The following is a 23,117-nucleotide window of genomic DNA, read 5'->3' as shown; positions in this document are numbered from 1 at the left end:
AGAGTCTTGTTTTACAGCTTCTTTTGGTGTGATAAATGTGTGCTTGGCTCTAAATCTATAAATATGGATGGAAGCAAATAGTAAACTTTATAAAATTAAGAATTTAAGTAATATTTAAGTAATATTCTCTTTAATTTTTCTAAGGCCTATTTAGTGTATTATATTGTATCCATTATAATAGTGCCACCAGATCTGGGCTGTAATAAGCCTGATGACTACTAGAGGGTAGAAAAGAGAGTTTTATTAGGTGCTTATTTGCTGACATCTATTGGTCATCTAGATTGCTGCAGCACAGATCTGGAAATCTTGCGTCATAAGATTTTTACTTGGTGGAAGTCTGAAATTAGATTTGGAAATGTCCATCCATTATGGTTTACTGAAAACTGTTAAAATGCTTCTCATGAATATTTAAGTCACTTTATTTGATTGATTATATGACCACACAAACAACATTATAGTTGTGAATTTTTCAGTCACGGCATCAAATTTATGACGTATAGAATCTAGCTTCTACAAGCACAATTCTCTGAGAACTGGAGAAGAGGAACAAAATATTAGCATTGTTGATTTGAGTGCAATTTTGTATATATACAAGTTTGATTTTTCATTGTTATTTTTGTCTGGTGCTGCTTCCTATACTTTTAAATAGATATCTTAATTTCTTATTGTATGTCAAAGATAATATGCTACCACAAAGCAGCAATGGGTGTAGTGACACCACTTAATGGGATGCAGTATGCATAGTATGCATTTGTGGTAAGTGTGACAAGGTGAAGAGAATGACTTGCTGGAGTGTTATTCTCAATATTAAAGTTGCTTGGGTCTTTTCAGTGTGATCTCTGAAAGAAAGTATATTCTCCAAGATATTCTGAATTTATGTACTGGGTGAACTATACCCCGAACCAGATGATGGTAAATTCATGCTTGGCATCATAATTTATAAGATGAAAAGCACTGACTTGTGCCTTTGTATTATTTGTACACAGATGGTGCTCTGTGAAGCATTCAGAAACCAAGCAAACCACATCTGTCAAAATACACTCCATCAATTCCAGCATCTTATACTGAGTAAGATTAGAAAGGTTGTCAGTTTAGATCAATGAATCTCATTGTGCTGGATTGGCTGGTCATTTGTATAGGACTCAGGCAGCCCAACTAGCTCAGGAACTGCATATATTTTTCTTTGAAGAGTTCAGGTAGACCTTCTTGGCAGTTCAAGAAAAGGAATCATTAAATCTGCCATAAGGCTGTACTACAGGGACAAACTCCTGAATCGTCTCCACTTTCAGAGATATGCTGAAACTGAGAGACACCAGGAAGAGGACAGAAAAGTAATGCAGCTTTGCAATAATGTCTTCATGTTTGAGGGCTGACCTGCAGGAGTGAATGAAGAAGCACCAGTGGCTGGGAAGGAGGGCTTAATGGATTAGAAGGAAGAAATAGCAAACACAGCAAAGGTTGGAGCAGAGGTGCTGCTGTGGTTCTGTGACAGAAAAACTGAAAAGTAGCTGCATAATGGTGCTGACTATTATATAAAGGCCTTCCTTAAGCTGGCAGGCTCGAGATGCATTACAACAACCACCCCTAGTATTCTTAGCCAGCTTGCGAATGTTAGGAATTGTAGTCCTAACATATCTGGACATTGCCAGATTGGAGAGGTTGCCATAAATTTCTAAGAGTTTATTTGTTTTCCTGAAGAGGCTTCTTGGAAAATTGAGAACATTTAGAATAGAAAGCCGTGTAATCATGTTATAACTGCTTGTCTATATATCGTATTGCTTAAAATAAGACTGAATGTTGACAGCCATCTTGCTTGATAACACACCATTATTTGGCAAGAAAAATGAAATACTTCAACAATAAACTTTTCAAGCTATTATTTTGATGAAGAGTGACAGATACTGCATCATTTTGGCAGAAGGTCACATTTTCTTTAAGGAAGTGACAATTTACTTGTTTTTAACTAATGTCTTCAGGTTGCACTTTCATGAGCCCAATGCATTTTAGAGTGAGTACAGAAGATATGTAATATAAAATGCATGCCTTTACATGTTGGCACCATGCTGTGTATCTACAGACAATGTTGAAAAATTTAAATAGAAATGCAGCTCTGTCATTCACTTTTTTCTGCAGCTCTGGTATTTTAGGAGTATAACAGTGATATTACAAGCACACATATTTTAAGACTGAAATGACAATCATAATGGTATGCTTTCACACACATAATAATGGAATGTTTATCCATTGTGCTAATTTGTTTTAAAAAATTCCATATTATTATTGTCCCTTCTCTGTTAGCATAACTTCACAAGAGTACACTTAGGTGCTAAACTGTCATGATCCTTTTAGGAAACAAGGTTAGTTAAGTAAACATTTCTGTGACCACTTGTGAACCTTTAGGCTGAAACTAGATAAATAAGATGATTATAAAGACAGTTAATATTGATTTCCTAGCCACTGTGATATTGATCAGGGTAAGTGCTGGCATCATCCTCAAATCTGTATCAAGTTAAAGACTTAAGTTGAAAAGTGTAATTCCCCTGGTCATTCTTATAACAGCCCTATAAGATGGATTGTATTATTATCCATATTTTGAAGTTGGGAGAAGTGGGAGGCTGAATTGCTGGTCCGGTGAAGGCTACCCAATATAATCCTATGCTCTATAATAACCATTGGTAGAATTGCCATTTAATGAGACCCAGGAAGTGTGCCTTCTCTGCCAAGGTGCTTGCCCTTTGGAACAGCATATCCCCTGAGGTTCAGATGGCTCTAACCCTGCTGGCCTTCTGTAAGGCTTTAAAAAGTCTTACAGTTTTCCCCTGAGTCCTCGGTTAGGACATTGGATAAGCCCATCTGGAAAAATGGGCTTAACCTTTTGAATATGATATATTCTGTTGTTTACGTTGTTTTACATTGTGTTGTGATTCTTTTATGTTTACTGTTTACCTTGTTTTGCTTTTAATCCCTTGTTAGCTCCCCCAGAGTTGCATTTTGTAAGTTGGGCAGCTATACATTATAAAGTAAATACAAATAATTTTGATTCAAATGAAATTTGAACTAAAGCCCATAACATTCAATGGGAGCTATGAGTAAATTTATAAAATATGCTATATCCCTGAGAAAGCTGACAAGATTGTTGGATGAGGAAGAAGTTTTAGTTGTACAGATATTCATATTTGGTATTTCAGTGTACAGTTGAAATGTCTGTCTAATTATAGATCCTAGCCCATTAAACAAATACTACTCAGTTGAACTGCGAAACACTTAAGTTCCTGAATATGCACTGCATATTATTGTATTATTTTAATGAGGCATTATTTTAGCTCCTGTGCGTTATCGTTATAGGATATATAAGAATGCCCCTCAGCTTGGAAGTAAAATGGGGCCATTTCTAAATAAGATTCCTGCATAGTCAGGTGACTCTCAGATTATGCAGCAGCGCATACATTAGTAAGCTAAAAAAAAGTCAAGGGCTTTTGTTGTTGAATGCTGAGGATATCAGTTGAAAAATAAACTTCTCTAAAGAAGAATGACAGGACATGGTTAGTGAATGAAATGGTCAGTGAATAATCTGCTTGAGGCAGTCTGGAGAAGAATAGTGCCCTACCTCCTCATTTTCCATAAAGAGGATGTGTAAGTGAAGATGCCTCTACTGTCTGAGGCTCATCTTTCTGGCACCAGGAAGAGGGCCTTTTCCTTTCACAAGCCAGGCTATAGAAGGCATTCCCTCAGGATTTATGTTTGGCTTCCACTCTCTCAGTATTTTGGAAATCTATATAGGCATGATTTATGCCAGGCTTGTGATAGTTAGATAATTTTAGTAATTATTTTACTGTTAATTTTACATTGTCTCTTAACTTTGTATATACTATTTTTGATTTACATTTTGTTAAATTTTGCCTGGAGTGGCAAAAGACGGGAAATAAACAAACATAGTACTTAAACTTACCTAAGTAGTTTGAAACTTTAGATACTTTCTGAATTTGTAACAAACATTTGGAGACTGGAGGGCAATTTATGCACACTGTGTTTTTAAAATATCTGTGCCTAACCAGGAATTAAAGATCCTCTGGAATAAGAGAATCATAAGAACTTCAATTTTATTTATGACCCATGTGGCCTATCATTTTCACCAGAAGCCTAGGGTTGTCTGGCTACATCTTTCCAATACCTTGTCTTACCATTTTCAAAGTATTTCCATCCATTCCTGATTTGGCGAATGTAAACTTCCCTATCTCAGTTTTTATCCCAGCAATTAGGGATAAGTACACAGGTAAACATGTACATTACAGGCAGCACATACTAGGCCCCACATATTTTTGTGGGTGAATGAGGGCATGGAGATGATAGGTTAACTAAGTCATTCTCTTGTAAAGTGCACACGTTAAACATGAATTATGTACGTGTTGCCTTGAATGGTGGTTTCAGCTAATTTTGACCGAGTAGCCATTGTGTTGAAACATAGTGCATAAATTTGTGGTATGTGGATTAATGGAGGGCATTATGATAATAAATACCAGTGATCTATAAGTAACAGCCAAATAAGTCATATACTGTACAGAGTGACAGAGCTGTAGTACCATTACCTGGGAATAAGTCCAGTTGTCTATATTTGGACATCTGAATAAACCTGCATAGAATTACGTTAAAATAATACTATGTGAAAAGAGATTGTATCCAACTGAATTTTACATGTTGCTTATTAAAATAAAATTAAGACAACTGGATCACAGGATTTTTGTCAGTAGCAATTTGATGCAGCTTTTGGTTATGTGTTCTCAATAATATAAGAATAATGTTTTGACAGGTAATTTTCTGGTTCTTTGCTTTAGAAAATATATACAACATACAAAGTCAGCAAGAAAAATGTACAAAAATCAAGTTCATTTTACTTATATTGTTTGAATGTACTATTAATCCAGTTTTAACTCCTTGAGATAAAATTGCCAAACTATTTCTTTAATAGCCTGAGTCCTGTATGTGAAGTTCTGTGGTATAACCGTTACATCAGAGGTGGAAAAAAGCAACACGTAGCTTCTGTGTGTAGTGATAAAAGGTCTGTCTCTGATACTGTTAAGCCAGAAGAGCATACAAAACTTAAGAAAGGTACACCTGGGATCCAAGTAAGTATGCTATTTATACTTTAATTTAGAAATTACAGTAATCTGCAATTTGCATATTGTAGCAAAAAAGTTAGTAGATCCAGGGAGAAGCATTAAAAACATAGCAATGTAATGCATAGTACTAATCAAAGTTCTCTGATAGTGGAGTGTTCTGCTCTGATAAAACTAAAACTTTACTACCTGGGGTATGTCAGAATGGGAGTGAATATGGAAAGTCTGATTCTGCTTACTTCACTTTTTTATATGAAATCTCTGTGTAAAAACAATAGAAAGTAATTATATAGGCTGGCCAAATATCTGGTGAAATATCTCTATGGATGGTCCAGAAGCTGTGAAGACCTGGCCAGGATGCTAGTGAGGTTCAATAACTTTGTTTCCCTTATTTATTTCCTGGTTTTTAGAAGTCAAATATATGGAAGGCAAGATTTATACCAAAAGTATTTACTTGGAGGTAAATTTGTATCCAGTTATTAGTTTATTTATTTATTTTTATCCCACCTTTATTAGTTTTATAAATAACTCAAGGCAGTGAACATACCTAATACTCCTTCCTCCTCCTATTTTCCCCACAACAGCAACCCTGTGAGGTGAGTTGGGCTGAGAGAGAGGGACTGGCCCAAGGTCGCCGAGCCGGCTTTCATGCCTAAGGCGGGACTAGAACTCACAGTCTCCTGGTTTCTAGCCCAGCGCCTTAACCACTAGACCAAACTGGCTCTAATGTTAGAAAACAAACCAATATGTGATCAGAAGACATTTTAATTAAACTCTTAATGGAGTTTCTATCAATAGTTTTATAGTTTAAATGATTTTTTTTGTTTGAATATACAAAGCTGCCTTATACTGAGTCAGATCATCAGTTCATCTAGCTTAGCTTTATTAATAGTGATTGGGGCAGCTTCCCAGAATCTCAGACTAGGATCTTCCCCAATTGAACTGAAATGGTGACTGTTTGCATTTACCCATAAAATTGGATGGAGAGAAATGAAACTGACTGATTGACATATTTACTCTCTAATAAAGAAAATAATTCATCGTTTATTAAAAACCATTTGAAGACTTTCAGTTACAATATCTGGAAATGTACTAAATAGGACACTGAATACTGTTGGAAGATTTTGTGGAACATCTCTGAAGTAACTTGCTTGTTGTGGTTGAATTCACTAGTTTTATGCTTTAGGAACATAAAGTTACATGTGAGCTCTATGTTTTCTTGTTGATTTCTGGCAATTTTATTATTGGGAATTTTGTAATTTTTTATTGCTGTACACTGCTCAGAATTATACTTCTGTGAGTTGAGTGGCCACATAAGTCTTTTAAATAAACATATATACTGTGTGTGTATTTAAAAAATCATCTTCTCAATAAAAATCATTTAAATCTGACCAAGAATGATACTTCTTTCACTGATAGTCTTCCAGTTTGGCATATATATATTTTTTGCTACAGTTTTCATTGGCACTGTTCAGGAAACAATGGGGGGTGTTAATGCTTTTTTCCCCTTTGTTTAACTTTGTTCAACTTCTTTTGCAACCTACCTCAATCTGTCTGGAATTTGACAAAGTTTATCCACACGGGAATGGTATTTTAGTTCTTTCCAGTGAAAACAAAATGAAACAGAATTTAAAGGAGTCTAGCTTCCATACCTCTCCAGCTTTTTCTGAAATTGTTTCTGAAACTTCTACTATTCCCATAAATTTCATCCCCCAAAGTTGCAACGTTTTGTCTTTTTCAAAACTGTACCAGTCTGAAGCACAGATATATTTCACTCGTTTGTGAGAAAGATATTAGAATAGTAGCTGATTACAAAGTAAATATGTGTCAGTAGTGTGCTATGGTTACAAAAACAGGAAATACCATTTTAGGATGCCTCAAAAGAAGTATAGTTTTAAGACCACGCAAAGTAATAATTGTATTTCATTCTGCTTTGATCAGAATTTACCTTGAATTTTATGTCCTATTCTGGGCACCTCATGTTCAGAAGGGTTCATACAAAATAGGTCAGACAAAGAGAAGGATGATCAAGGGGGTAAAAACTAAGCCATATGTGGACAGCTTGAAGAACTGGGAATGTTTAGAACTTGAATAATTGCACCTAGTTTCTGGATTGCATTTTTTAATTAGTCAGTATAGCATCCAGGGGGAAAAAAGATCGAGAAAATAAATTGAGAAAATGTTACTTTGTACTAGCAGATGTAAACATATAATGTGGAATTCTAAAAAGCATAGTTAAGCATACTAGCATTATTTTATGTCTTAATTGATATTCTTAATTGATATGAAATAATCCTGGCAGCCTGGTTGGATAAACTATTGGAATGAATTTCAGCACTGATGTGTCTAAATTACATTCAAAAGTAAGAGCAAATATTATTAAATCAAACTGGCTGCAATCTGTGAATGGATTGAAATAAAAAAGGCTTGTTCATTACTAGGAATTGCAGTGATATATTTTAAATTGACATGCAATTACTTCAGCTGTGGTGCAACATCTGCTACAGCTTCCTGTGATGGTGGCCTGTGGCTCTGCCATGTAGGCATCATCAAAGCCTGAATATACATTTCAGAAATATGTCTCTATAAAACTCCTTTAGAATGATATGTTCCTCTTTTCTGCAGCATCTTGAAGCACTCAGCTGCCAAACATAGCTTCTCCTGATATGTTTGTCTTCATAATAACTCCTCCTTTTTCTATGACTTGGCACAAGTTGAACTACCAAAATATACTCATAGCATTTGAAATGCATCATTGCATTCTTATTAATAAGACAATTAATTTTTTAAATACTGCCAATAAATATATAAATTAGTTAAAACAAACCCTGCCTACAGGCTGGCAGTCTTGAGTTCAAGGAACAATAGAAAAAATAAAAAGAGCCATGTAAAGTCTTCCAATTTACAGTGTCATTGCCCACAATAACAGCTTTAACAAACTCACATTAGTTTCCATAAAACTACTTGTTCAAATTCTACTTTTCCCTTGTATTTTCCGATTTTTCACAAGACATCCATTCTGTGGAGTGTTCTGTATCACTTCAAACAAAAAGTTAAAAGGTTAATGTTGGAATCCTATTGTCTCTGAGAGAATACCTAAGATCTATATGGGTTTTCAGGGTTCATCCTCCCAAGTTCAAGGGGATAAAGCCAATGGTGGGAATCAATTCACTAATCCCTGTCAGCCTATCCCATCCTGCTATTTTTTTTCACTGAAAATTCAGTTATTTGAAAGAGACAAACATGTGCTAAGGGAACACCATACTTACCTGGCAGGGGAGATAACGTAGACCCATTACATTCAAAGTCTTTCCAGTTTCCTGGGATGTGCCCAAATGGGCATGTAATTTAGGTTGGCTTCTCATTGGTTTCAATGACAGGTAATTCCTTTTAAAAATAAAATGGCCAGGAAAGGGAGGAATGGCAACAAAGCCCATTTCTCCTTCACTTCAGTCATCCTGCCAGCAGGAATGCAATCAGGCTTTACTGATCTTGGAAACTCTTATCCTTGTTTTTTTTTCCAATATGGCAGCTAAGAATTACCTTCTCCAATGGTTATAGATATTTATGTTAATTAAACTAGTTAAACAGTACACCTGCTCCCATGTCTTCCACTGATTAACTACTATAAAGGTTGGAAATAACAATCTGCATTTACTATAGCTCCTACTTGTAGATTTGTGTAAACCAAGGTTTTCAACTCAGGCAGCTCTGAAGTAATTTTAAAATTCCCTAAGAGTAGCAAGTGCTTCTGCTCAGACTGAGAGCTTTTCTTGTTTATTTGCACAGATAAAGCTAAGGTGCCCTTGTCATCTATTCGCTGCAAAGAAATGCATCTTGGTGTAACAGATGATGAGTGAAAGGGTTGTTTAGTCTAAAAGCTGGAATTTATTCAAGGAGCATAGAGGTGTGAGGTTGCAACAAGTATTCACTCATCCATGCAAACCATGATGCTGCCTAGAGAGACAAACAATTTTTTAAAAAAGTCTAAAAATGAAGAAAAGAAGAATTAGCATGATTTTACTGCACCATTAAATGTACAGTAATAGAGTTAATAAAAAAAGCCATGGGAAAACAAATATTGCTGTTTGAAGCATGCTGTTATTTTGTTTTCACAAAACTTTAATGATTGAAATGTTGATCTCAACAGATTATAGATATGAACAATCTTAAAGAATTTCATTTAACTTTAAGAAGATTAAAACATCCTGTTATCTCAACCATACTCAAACCGGAAGAGAAGAAAAAGATTAAACAGAAGAAACCAAGGTCAACAAGGAAGGGTTAGTTACCTAATGTCTAAAACAAGTGCCATTTCTATAGTACATACTAATTTCTGAATATTCTTTCACTTTGATATCTGATAGTTATATTCTCTTCTTCATTCAAATTTTATCCATTTAAGATTGTTGTGTTTAAGCTTTAATGTTACATACAAATATTTGCATAAATATTTGATAAAAAGACTAGATAAATCAACATAATCAGCATTTTTATGTGCAGTGTGTCAGGAAGGGATTGTTAATACATTTTGTTTATAAAATGATGGGCATTTTGCAAAATTAGTTGGAACATATAAAACTGAAAAAGATATGACCTGCTATTCTTCACTTAGAACATATTTCCTATACAATGCAAGCTGCTGGCCAAATATTTGTAAGCTAGACTTCACACCTTCAGCAAAGGATGGTTACCTTGTCGTGGTGCTGGAGCTTGAGCACCTCAATGATGCCATGAGCTAAACCATGAAGGGCCACCCAAGACGGGAAGGTCATGACAGAGAGGTCAGACTAAATGCGATCCCTGGGGAAGGTAATGGCAACCCACCCCAGTATTCTTGCCGTGAAAACTCAATGGATCAGTACAACCAGAGATATGTCGGTATACCATCGCAAGATGAGACCCCCAGATCGGAATATGGTCAAAATGCTACTGGGGAGGAACAGAGGATGAGTTCAACTAGCCCCACACGTGATGATGTAGCTAGCTCAAAGCCAAAAGGACGGCTAGCAGCTGACGGTGCTGGTGGTGAACGGTGAATCCGATGTTCTAAGGATCAACACACCATTGGAGCCTGGAATGTAAGATCTATGAGCCAGGGCAAATTGGATGTGGTTATTGGGGAGATGTCAAGATTAAAGATAGACATTTTGGGCATCAGTGAACTGAAATGGACTGGAATGGGCGACTTCACATCAAATGACCACCAGATCTACTACTGTGGACAAGAGGACCACAGAAGAAATGGAGTAGCCTTCATAATTAATAGCAAAGTGGCTAAAGCAGTGCTTGGATACAATCTAAAAAACGACAGAATGATCTCAATTCAAATTCAGGGCAAGCCATCTAACATCACAGTGATCCAAATACATGCCCCAACCACAGATGCTGAAGAAGCTGAAGTAGAGCAGTTCTATGAGGATCTGCAGCACCTACTGAACAACATGCCTAAAAGGGATGTTATTTTCATCACGGGAGACTGGAATGCTAAGGTGGGCAGTCAAACGACACCCGGAATTACAGGTAAGCATGGCCTGGGAGAACAAAATGAAGCAGGACATAGGCTGATAGAATTTTGCCAAGACAACTCCCTCTGCATAACGAACACTCTCTTTCAACAACCTAAGAGATGGCTTTATACATGGACTTCCCCAGATGGTCAACATCGAAATCAGATTGACTACATCCTTTGCAGCCAAAGGTGGCGGACATCTATACAGTCGGTAAAAACAAGACCTGGAGCTGACTGTAGTTCAGATTACGAACTTCTTCTTGCACAATTTAGGATCAGACTAAAGAGATTAGGGAAGACCCACAGATCAGCTAGATATGAGCTCACTAATATTCCTAAGGAATATGCAGTGGAGGTGAAGAATAGATTTAAGGGACCGCACTTAGTAGATAGGGTCCCGGAAGAAATATGGACAGAAGTTGGCAGCATTGTTCAGGAGGCGGCAACAAAATACATCCCAAAGAAAGAGAAAACCAAGAAGGCAAAATGGCTGTCTGCTGAGACACTAGAAGTAGCCCAAGAAAGAAGGAAAGCAAAAGGCAACAGTGACAGGGGGAGATATGCCCAATTAAATGCAAAATTCCAGAGGTTAGCCAGAAGAGATAAGGAATTATTTTTAAACAAGCAATGCACAGAAGTGGAAGAAGACAATAGAATAGGAAGGACAAGAGACCTCTTCCAGAAAATTAGAAACATTGGAGGTAAATTCCAGGCTAAAATGGGCATGATCAAAAACAAAGATGGCAAGGACCTAACAGAAGAAGAAGAGATCAAGAAAAGGTGGCAAGAATATACAGAAGAGCTGTATAGGAAGGATAACAATATTGGGGATAGCTTTGACGGTGTGGTTAGTGAGCTAGAGCCAGACATCCTGAAGAGTGAGGTTGAATGGGCCTTAAGAAGCATTGCTAATAACAAGGCAGCAGGAGACGACGGCATCCCAGCTGAACTGTTCAAAATCTTGCGAGATGATGCTGTCAAGGTAATGCATGCTATATGCCAGCAAATTTGGAAAACACAGGAATGGCCATCAGACTGGAAAAAATCAACTTATATCCCCATACCAAAAAAGGGAAACACTAAAGAATGTTCAAACTATCGAACAGTGGCACTCATTTCACATGCCAGTAAGGTAATGCTCAAGATCCTGCAAGGTAGACTTCAGCAATTCATGGAGCAAGAATTGCCAGATGTACAAGCTGGGTTTAGAAAAGGCAGAGGAACTAGGGGCCAAATTGCCAATATCTGCTGGATAATGGAAAAAGCCAGGGAGTTTCAGAAAAACATCTATTTCTGTTTTATTGACTATTCTAAAGCCTTTGACTGTGTGGACCATAACAAATTGTGGCCAGTTCTTAGTGGTATGCGGATACCAAGTCATCTTGTCTGCCTCCTGAAGAATCTGTATAACGACCAAGTAGCAACAGTAAGAACAGACCACGGAACAACGGACTGGTTTAAGATTGGGAAAGGAGTACGGCAGGGCTGTATACTCTCACCCTACCTATTCAACTTGTGCGCAGAACACATCATGTGACATGCTGGGCTTGAGGAATGCAAGGCTGGAGTTAAAATTGCTGGAAGAAACATTAACCATCTCAGATATGCAGATGATACCACTTTGATGGCTGAAAGCGAAGAGGAACTGAGGAGCCTTATGTGAAGGTGAAAGAAGAAAGTGCAAAAGCTGTCTTGCAGCTAAACCTCAAAAAAACCCCAAGATTATGGCAACCAGCTTGATTGAGAACTGGCAAATAGAGGGAGAAAATGTAGAAGCAGTGAAAGACTTTGTATTTCTAGGTGCAAAGATTACTGCAGATGCTGACTGCAGTCAGGAAATCAGAAGACGTTTAATCCTTGGGAGAAGAGCAATGAGAAATCTCAATAAAAGAGTTAAGAGCAGAGACATCACACTGACAACAAAGGTCCACATAGTTAAAGCAATGGTGTTCCCCATAGTAACATATGGCTGCGAGAGCTGGACCATAAGGAAGGCTGAGAGAAGGAAGATAGATGCTTTTGATCTGTGGTGTTGGAGGAAAATTCTGAGAGTGCCTTGGACTGCCAGAAGATCAAACCAGTCCATCCTCCAGGAAATAAAGCCAGACTGCTCACTTGAGGGAATGATATTAAAGGCAAAACTGAAATACTTTGGCCACATAATGAGAAGACAGGACACCCTGGAGAAGATGCTGATGCTAGAGAGAGTGGAAGGCAAAAGGAAGAGGGGCCGACCAAGGGCAAGATGGATGGATGATATTCTAGAGGTGACGGACCCGTCCCTGGGGGAGCTGGGGGTGTTGACGGCCGACAGGAAGCTCTGGCGTGGGCTGGTCCATGAAGTCACGAATAGTCGGAAGTGACTAAACGAATAAACTACAACAAGACTTCACACAAATGCATTTAATAAATTGCCGGACTCACTACCAATATAGAGGGATTCTGCATATATAGGGATCCGTGCTTTCCTGGGAAAAGGCTAGTTTGATTTAAGGAGCTGTTGAGATGTGCTGCATGCATGCCTACATCTCTCCAAGGACGTTTTTCCCCTGAACCCAAAGAGGTTAGTAGGATATGCCGTTATCAATACTGTACGGGGAAAATAATTGTGAATGTTCTGTGCCATCCCAGAACTATTCTAGTACTATGTCGTTTTATTTAAATAGATATAAATATAATTTTTCTTTCTCTTTTTTGTCAATTTAAAAAAAAGGGGGGGGGTTAAATTCACCAGGGATGTTAAGAAAGTGTTGTAATGCTGTTGTAATGCATCTGAGTATCTCCTGTGTTGCATGAATCATCACCAACCCAGCAACTTCATTATCAATAGCACTATTCAAGCCCTGTTAAATATGAACTGGCAGTTGAATATGAATCTGGGTACAACTTATTAACATTTAAGGCAAGATAAAAGTTGTCAGTCAGATGCATTCACATCCTCAACATATCAAAGTGTTTCCTATTATTTATTTAATTTCTATGCCATTATCTTTCCTGAGGCAGCTCAAAGTAGGGCATAAACTGGAGGACACAATCTAAAACCATTTATGTCAAATTACACATTGTGTGTTCTACAGCACTTGCATGTCTTTATGAAGAATATCATAGATGCCTTTACAATGAGTGACATATTCTAAAGCCCAAATCTTTTGCTAAAAGTATTTCTGTGGACTTCAAAAAGCATCCATCATGTTTCAACAATAAAATACCGCACAGGATTAGGTGTTAGGATCTTTCTGATAACGCAACAGGCCACACACTATTTAGGTAAGACAGCCAGTTAACTGAAAATCAGGATTTAGGAGGAATGTAATTTGAAGAGCTGGAACAGAATAAAAGTTAATAAAATACAGGTTTACTTGTCCTTGGCCCTATCCGAAATGAAGTTGTTTGAAAAAAAAATCAAATATTGATGATAACTAAATTTATTGAATATTTTGAAAAATAGCCTCCAAAAATTGGATTTCAGAAACCCTTTAGAGGAGGATTGGGATCTCTGGGTCCTTGTAGGACATTGTACATTGGGTGGCTTCAAATGTGTCAGGAAACCGGGCCAAGGACCACACTTAGCCAGAATTCCAACTCTAGTTCTTTATTATTCCTACCTTGTAGACAGAAACTTGCCAGACTGAGGCTAATTACTAACCTAAGAGAAAATAACTCAGAAAGGGCTCTAGGGTGGAGCTACCATGAACCTCTTAACCTTCCCATCAATAGAGCCCTGGTTGTGAAGTCTCTTATCAGTCTGGAATGTATTCTCTCTCTAGGAACCAGCAGCCATGTCCACCACGTCACCACCTCCTTCAGGAACACATTCCATCACAAAATGAAACGATTAACTAAATTTGAATTGACAAGAAATATCATTATTACTATATATGTCGGTATACCATCGGAAGATGAGACCCCCAGGTCGGAAGATGGTCAAAACGCTACTGGGGAGGAACAGAGGATGAGCTCAACTAGCCCCAGACGTGATGACGCAGCTAGCTCAAAGCCGAAAGGACGGCTAGCGGCCGACGGTGCTGGTGGTGAACGGCGAATCCGATGTTCTAAGGATCAACACACCATTGGAACCTGGAATGTAAGATCTATGAGCCAGGGCAAATTGGATGTGGTTATTGGTGAGATGTCAAGATTAAAGATAGACATTCTGGGCGTCAGTGAACTGAAATGGACTGGAATGGGCCACTTCACATCAAATGACCACCAGATCTACTACTGCGGACAAGAGGACCACAGAAGAAATGGAGTAGCCTTCATAATTAATAGTAAAGTGGCGAAAGCAGTGCTTGGATACAACCCAAAAAACGACAGAATGATCTCAATTCGAATTCAGGGCAAGCCATCTAACATCACAGTGATCCAAATATACGCCCCAACCACAAATGCTGAAGAAGCTGAAGTAGAGCAGTTCTATGAGGATCTGCAGCACCTACTGGATGACACGCCTAAAAGAGATGTTATTTTCATCACAGGAGACTGGAATGCTAAGGTGGGCAGTCAAATGACACCTCGAATTACAGGTAAGTATGGCCTGGGAGAACAAAACGAAGCAGGACACAGGCTGATAGAATTTTGCCAAGACAATTCACTCTGCATAACAAACACTCTCTTCCAACAACCTAAGAGACGGCTTTATACATGGACTTCACCAGATGGACAACACCGAAATCAGATTGATTACATCCTTTGCAGCCAAAGGTGGCGGACATCTGTACAGTCGGTAAAAACAAGGCCTGGAGCTGACTGTAGTTCAGATCACGAACTTCTTCTTGCACAATTTAGGATCAGACTAAAGAGATTAGGGAAGACCCACAGATCAGCTAGATATGAGCTCACTAATATTCCTAAGGAATATGCAGTGGAGGTGAAGAATAGATTTAAGGGACTGGACTTAGTAGATAGGGTCCCGGAAGAACTCTGGACAGAAGTTCGCAGCATTGTTCAGGAGGCGGCAACAAAATACATCCCAAAGAAAGAGAAAACCAAGAAGGCAAAATGGCTGTCTGCTGAGACACTAGAAGTAGCCCAAGAAAGAAGGAAAGCAAAAGGCAACAGTGATAGGGGGAGATATGCCCAATTAAATGCAAAATTCCAGAGGTTAGCCAGAAGAGATAAGGAATTCTTTTTAAACAAGCAATGCGCGGAAGTGGAAGAAGACAATAGAATAGGAAGGACAAGAGACCTCTTCCAGAAAATTAGAAACATTGGAGGTAAATTCCAGGCAAAAATGGGTATGATCAAAAACAAAGATGGCAAGGACCTAACAGAAGAAGAAGAGATCAAGAAAAGGTGGCAAGAATATACAGAAGACCTGTATAGGAAGGATAACAATATCGGGGATAGCTTTGACGGTGTGGTCGGTGAGCTAGAGCCAGACATCCTGAAGAGTGAGGTTGAGTGGGCCTTAAGAAGCATTGCTAATAACAAGGCAACAGGAGACGACGGCATCCCAGCTGAACTGTTCAAAATCTTGCAAGATGATGCTGTCAAGGTAATGCATGCTATATGCCAGCAAATTTGGAAAACACAAGAATGGCCATCAGACTGGAAAAAATCAACTTATATCCCCATACCAAAAAAGGGAAACACTAAAGAATGTTCAAACTATCGAACAGTGGCACTCATTTCACATGCCAGTAAGGTAATGCTCAAGATCCTGCAAGGTAGACTTCAGCAGTTCATGGAGCGAGAATTGCCAGATGCACAAGCTGGGTTTAGAAAAGGCAGAGGAACTAGAGACCAAATTGCCAATATCCGCTGGATAATGGAAAAAGCCAGGGAGTTTCAGAAAAACATCTCTTTCTGTTTATTGACTATTCTAAAGCCTTTGACTGTGTGGACCATAACAAATTGTGGCAAGTTCTTAGTGGTATGGGGATACCAAGTCATCTTGTATGCCTCCTGAAGAATCTGTATAACGACCAAGTAGCAACAGTAAGAACAGACCACGGAACAACAGACTGGTTTAAGATTGGGAAAGGAGTACGGCAGGGCTGTATACTCTCACCCTACCTATTCTACTTGTATGCAGAACACATCATGCGACAAGCTGGCCTTGAGGAATCCAAGGCTGGAGTTAAAATCTCTGGAAGAAACATTAACAATCTCAGATATGCAGATGATACCACTTTGATGGCTGAAAGTGAAGAGGAACTGAGGAGCCTTATGATGAAGGTGAAAGAAGAAAGTGCAAAAGCTGGCTTGCAGCTAAACCTCAAAAAAACCAAGATTATGGCAACCAGCTTGATTGAGAACTGGCAAATAGAGGGAGAAAATGTAGAGGCAGTGAAAGACTTTGTATTCCTAGGTGCAAAGATTACTGCAGATGCTGACTGCAGTCAGGAAATCAGAAGACGCTTAATCCTTGGGAGAAGAGCAATGACAAATCTCGATAAAATAGTTAAGAGCAGAGACATCACACTGACAACAAAGGCCCGCATAGTTAAAGCAATGGTGTTCCCTGTAGTAACATATGGCTGCGAGAGCTGGACCATAAGGAAGGCTGAGCGAAGGAAGATTGATGCTTTTGAACTGTGGTGTTGGAGGAAAATTCTGAGAGCGCCTTGGACTGCAAGAAGATCCAACCAGTCCATCCTCCAGGAAATAAAGCCAGACTGCTCACTTGAGGGAATGATATTAAAGGCAAAACTGAAATACTTTGGCCACATAATGAGAAGACAGGACACCCTGGAGAAGATGCTGATGCTAGGGAGAGTGGAAGGCAAAAGGAAGAGGGGCCGACCAAGGGCAAGATGGATGGATGATATTCTAGAGGTGACGGACCCGTCCCTGGGGGAGCTGGGGGTGTTGACCGACAGGAAGCTCTGGCGTGGGCTGGTCCATGAAGTCACGAAGAGTCGGAAGCGACTAAACGAATAAACAACAAAAAACTATATAGAACTCTTTCTACATAGTTGTTTTATTTTGTTTTTATTAAATTGCAGAGCATAAAAATGTCTATTGTACAATGTGAAATTCATTATTAATCTTTTATGTTGTGTTAATGAAGAGAAAAATCTATACAAATGGGTTGCTTCCTTGTTTAGAGATGTCAGTGCAGTGGTGAGTGGCATTACGGGGCAAGTTTATAGTTACGTTGCAGTTGCATCTACACTGATACCAGTTATTGTTTTGTGCCATCTTTGCAGTACAGTTCGTTGTGGAATTTCAATATTATATTGGCAATGAAGAACAAATTATTCAATAAAATAGTTAAAAACATAAATTCATGAACAGTATTGGCAAAGATGTAAAGTTCTATTTTAAATTTTATAATTTTCTGTGTTTTTTTTTTCCCACAGTGTTATTTTCTTACAACTTGATTTATGGCTTACCTTTTCTACCCCCTAAGAATTCTTTCTACCTCCTTTTGATAACTTTGATGATCCAAAGAACAGTGGCTTATCTTTAGTAGTGCTTTCATTATCTGCAGCACTGCATTTCTACAGGCAAGATCCAGATAATAGCCTGTTTAAATTTAACATCTCATATCCTTTTCTGAGGAGGTATATTCCAAAAGAAGTGTTTTTTAAGTTACTCTGGTGAACTGCTACTACTGAAATTTATTATCCTCATCATAACTGCAAATGGTGGGCACAGTTAAAAAAAACATACCAGACTTTTGGTTTAAGTTTGCAAGCAGAGGCATAGAACAAAATTGTGTTCCTACAAAGGAATATGAAGGTGTACAGCAGTATATTTTTATTTATTTATTTATTTATTGCAAATTAATAAGTAAGTTAGGCTTGTAAACCTTCCATTAGACCTAATATACTTATTTTACTTAAAAACAACTCTACTCCCTTCTGTGATTTCATTGCATTACTATTCTGTCCTTTGTGGGCCCATATTACCAGAAGAAATAAGGAGGAAAAGTGTGGCCCTTGGCTGTAAAACAATTACCTACCCACAGTTTTTATTTTTATTTTTATTTATTTATTTAACTCATCCACCGCCCAATCTCGTTCAATGACGACTTTGGGTGGCTTACAATAAATAACTTTATTCACCATGAGGGGGAGATGGGCAGTGAATAAATTTATAAAATAAAATAAATAAATAAACTTCTATAAAGTTTGAATATCGGGATAGAGATAAGAATAGTATGGGATACCGTGGGTTTGAGATAAGTAAGTGGAAGATGTTCCATTATTTGCAGAAATAGAAAAGGAACCAGACAGTTATGAAAAGAAAACTGTGTGTTATTTTGGCCAGGTTTATCTCACAGACGGTTTATCAGTGAATTCAAATCTAAGGTAATATGCATTATTACGGTTCTGAGCAACTCCGGATTTATTTGTGAAGAAATAGAACTAAGGGTTGGTATCCCTTCACACCTGTTTCTTACAACTTTGCCTGCTTGCAGAAAATAAATGCACTGCTATGGGCAGCTTGTATCAGATGCCTTTTGCTATTTTGAAAATCTGTGAAGATATTTTCTTCTCTTTCTGTGTCACACATAATAAATCCAGTAACCTACAAGACACTAGTAAAATAATTCATTTCTAGAATGATACTAACTGTAAACTTCTATTCAGTTCTACTACTTAGGAACTTGGCAGAAAGGGTGGCTTGAATTTTCATAACCACTTCTCACAGATCCCTAGACCTAGTATGTTTTTGAAAGTCATAAGAAAATGCATATTTTGAGTCGATCCTGATTCCTGGTGACTACATGGACAGGTGCCTGCAGTTTTTGTGGCAAGATTTTCAGAAGTGTCTTGCCGGACCAGTCACCCAGCTAGTTTTGTGCCTATGTGAGAACTCAAATTCCTTCAAGTCAGCATCTTTAACAATTACACTAAAGTGACTCCCTTGATTTGGAAATAAATTAATTTGTGTACTTAAATTTCCTACTGTGAATTTATCTACACATATTTCTTGGGTTTAAAATAGTCCATACTCGGTCCTCTTAATGGTATATTTGTCTAATCATTCTGATGAATTTAAATTCTCATTTATCACTTCTTCATAGTACAGTGAAAGGAGAGTTAAAACTTCATGCAAAGTAATTGTCAGTTAAATATCACAATTCGAAGGACCTGTTGATGCCTGATTTCACACTCTATGATTGTTTCATAAAAATATTACTATTCTAACTCTGGCCTATTCTTATATAAAAGTGCTGACATTAATTATAAGACTTTTCTAGAAAAACAAGAGATTTGGAGGAAAACAAGAAAAAACACAACCCAGATCTTTTAGTCTATTAATCAGTTCTGTTAATACTGGCAGTAGATTGGGAGATCCATAAGTGCATGGCAGCTTCTTTATCTACATAAATAATTTTAAGAAAAAAAATTAAGATTTATTTTTAAGTAGGAAACCTTGCTGTAATATCTATTATATTGGACAATAACAGAGGAAAATGTGTCACATATCTTGCATAAGAAGTTTTATATTCTCTCTCAAATATTTAAATATTTATTTATATTTAAATCCTTCTTAGATGCACTAGAACAAATGCTGCTTCTTTGTTTAAAGTATCTTCTTACCATAGGACAAACAAAATGTTAAATTACTTTTTACACAGAAGAAAAGAAATGCAGTGTGTCTACTTTAGTTATATATTCAGTTTCTGGTTTGCTTTGGCAGCAATGATGTAAAAAAAAAAAATCAGACTTGGCTTGCCACCAAATGGGACAGCTTCCCAGGTTGTATTTGGCAGCATCTGCTGCCAGGCACCTTTTCCCTACCCATGTTGATGCCATTGCACAAAATTCCTGTTTTATTTTTCTTTCATTTTTTTTCCAGTATGTCTTAATTAGTTTGTAATTCCATGTGGTTTTTTGTACTGTGTCCTGCATATAGTTGTTAATTAATGTTAAGGGAACAACTTATTTATTAGAGGGGTCCAGAAACTAATTGGTGTTTCCTTTGTCTCTCCAAGTCCTACTCATTTTTCTGTTTATCACCTGGACCTACCTATAAATGATTAGAAGTAAAACAAGAAAGATATGTGGGACTAGTAAAAATAATGGGAAAAAAATCCTCAATGCATGCAGAGAATACATAGTCATTAGGTACTATTTATTTATTTATTCATTTATCAATCAAATTTGTCACAGCCCATCTCCAGAGGGACTGTGGGCAGTTTACAACAAAACAATCAACCAAACAATAAAAATACAATATCTAAAAATACAATTACAAATCAGCAAAAATTATGAATAAAAATAGAATCCAATGGCAGATGATCTAACTCAGTCCATGTGTGTGATGAGCACTCTAGGGTGCTAGCCATCCCTAAATGTGACTATTCCCCTCCCTGCCCCAAGCCAGGTGGCAGAGCCAGGTCTTCAGAGTCCTCTGGAAGGCCAGGAACGATGGGGCTAGCCTCACCTCCGGGGGCTAGGATGTTCCAGAGGGCGGGAGCTACTGCAGAGAAGGCCCGTCTCCTGAACCCTGCCAGATGGAATTCTCTTACTAATGGGGTCCGCAGCATGGCTTTTCTGCATTATCAGATGGGACAGGTTGATGTAACAGGGAAGAGGTGGTCCCTCAGGTAGCCTGGCCCCATGCCATGTAGGGTTTAAAGGTGATGACCAACACCTTGAATTGGACCATTGGGGTGGCTTGACTTGGACTATCTGAAATTTAAAATCTGTTTGATGAATCAGGGCAGGCTTGAGCATAATAACATCTATTGCTCTTTCATCTCTAGTCCTGGTACTATAATTTGAGTACCTCCAAAACATTACCCCAAACATCACATGATATGTGCTCTGATCATATCTGATTTCTGGTAAGAGTGGAGAAAGTGGCCAGAATTAGAGAGGAGCGAAACAAATCATTTTCTTTACCCACCTTTCTCCTCAAAATAGTTTGCAAAAGTTGCTTCTTGGAGTACCAGACTGCATAACACAGGAAGGAAGGAAGGAAGGAGGAGAGGGGGGAGGGAGGGAGGGAGGGAGGGAGGATTATTTGCTCCATTTCTGGTATATGAAGCAAGGTAACAAAGCAACTAACAGGGAAAGAGGAAATAGGTCAAGAGCCTATCAAATATGGGAGTGCTGCTGATCTAGTGGATGGTAGGAGAGGCAAGCATGAAAATAGGCAAGTAAGACTGATAACTCAAGTTTACAAGGTACATCTAGAGCAGAATTACATTCTTTAAATTCTGGACAAAATTATGGACTTGACTTGCAGTGGGTGCTTTTTTTCTGGGTGATCGTAGAAGGGGCCCTGAGGAAAGCTTAAATGTTTCTGAGACTTAGCCATTGCAGTTTGTGAATGAGTGTTGATGCTCAGGAACAAAGAAGTAATTAGCATGAAGTTTTTCAATCAGTTAGAAGCTAAGAGAATAAATTAGACTCAAACACCTTTGAAAATGATTAAAAATGGTTGCAGTTGTATCCAACTTTAAACAATGAAATACATAGGTTTGATTAATTTGCTCCATTGGTTTCAGTGGGAGTTTCTCACAAGACCTTTAACTGGTCCAGAATGATTTTTTTATTAGATGAATGAGAGTAAAAACAAACAAACGATCTTAAGTTTTCCCGTTGGGTTACAGGCAGCTTTAAATTTCAGGACTGAATTTCACCAGTAAGGTAATTCTTTCCTGTCTCATTCTTACAAGCCTAAAATCAGTTGGGAGAACAACATTGCTCTTCCAATGGGATGTAGTTGTAATCATGGTAATAAATGATATATTGGCACTTTTTATGATGAATTTGTCGGTAAATTAAAAATGTATGATTATAACCATTGAATTGTTTCATGTTAGATTTCGCAGAGGGAGACAAAACTGAAATGGAAAGTAAGGAGTCGGCAACTACATTTAGACTTTCAGGATCTAAAATGCCTTTTTATTCACTGAATGAACATCTGAAAATATATGAAGAGAGAGAGAGAGGATTTTTTGATATCATTCATGATATGCGTAACATCACACATCCTGCACCACAGACTTTGCCAATACTTGAGCCTGGCAGCATTGAAAAAAGAATCTTTGCTAAAGCATATGGAACGATAAGACTTCACCCCTTATATGCCATTGAAAAAGCATATTGGGAAAGTCAGAAATTGGATCTGCACGCTAAGAAGGAGCGAGATGTTATGCGGATGTTGATCGCTAAAAGCGAAGCTAAAGAATATATTCATCATTTACATGAAGAAAAAATAGAGGAAATTCAGAAGAATTATGAACAGAAAAAGATGATGACTGCAAATCATTTTAAGGAGGCCAAAGAGAAAAAATCCAAGTTGTTTTTTAAGATGAAAAAAAAATATAATAAATTTTTAGAAAAGAAGGAAGGAAGGACAATAGAAAACTCATTCATTCAGCGCTTTAGCACTCAGCATACTTCTTTGACTAGGGGTTTATTAAAACTTGATGGGTGGAGAAAAAACATGGAAGTCCTCAGTGGAAAAAAAACAGTTCTTAAAGGAATTATACAAGAACAAAAGCAGCGAAAAGAGGTGTATAAACATTTTCAGGTGGAGAGGTATGTCTGTTTATTGATTATTTGCTTTGAGAGATA

At 37.8% G+C, this 23,117-nt stretch overlaps 1 protein-coding gene across 1 annotated transcript in view; it reads left to right on the top strand.

The window, feature by feature from the left end:
• The window catches only part of LRRIQ3 (leucine rich repeats and IQ motif containing 3), a 48,071-nt gene that overhangs the window by 10,215 nt on the left and 14,739 nt on the right, over positions 1 to 23,117 (top strand). Inside the window, exons 4-6 of the mRNA XM_063299860.1 lie at positions 4,967 to 5,123; positions 9,265 to 9,397; positions 22,361 to 23,081. Of these exons, the coding sequence (XP_063155930.1) occupies positions 4,967 to 5,123; positions 9,265 to 9,397; positions 22,361 to 23,081 (1,011 nt within the window). The remainder of the gene's footprint in view (positions 1 to 4,966; positions 5,124 to 9,264; positions 9,398 to 22,360; positions 23,082 to 23,117) is intronic.

This window comes from Candoia aspera, chromosome 3 (genome assembly GCF_035149785.1).
Source record: "Candoia aspera isolate rCanAsp1 chromosome 3, rCanAsp1.hap2, whole genome shotgun sequence".
Classification (NCBI taxonomy): Eukaryota; Metazoa; Chordata; class Lepidosauria; order Squamata; family Boidae; genus Candoia; species Candoia aspera.
This window is presented reverse-complemented; position numbering and strand designations above follow the sequence as displayed.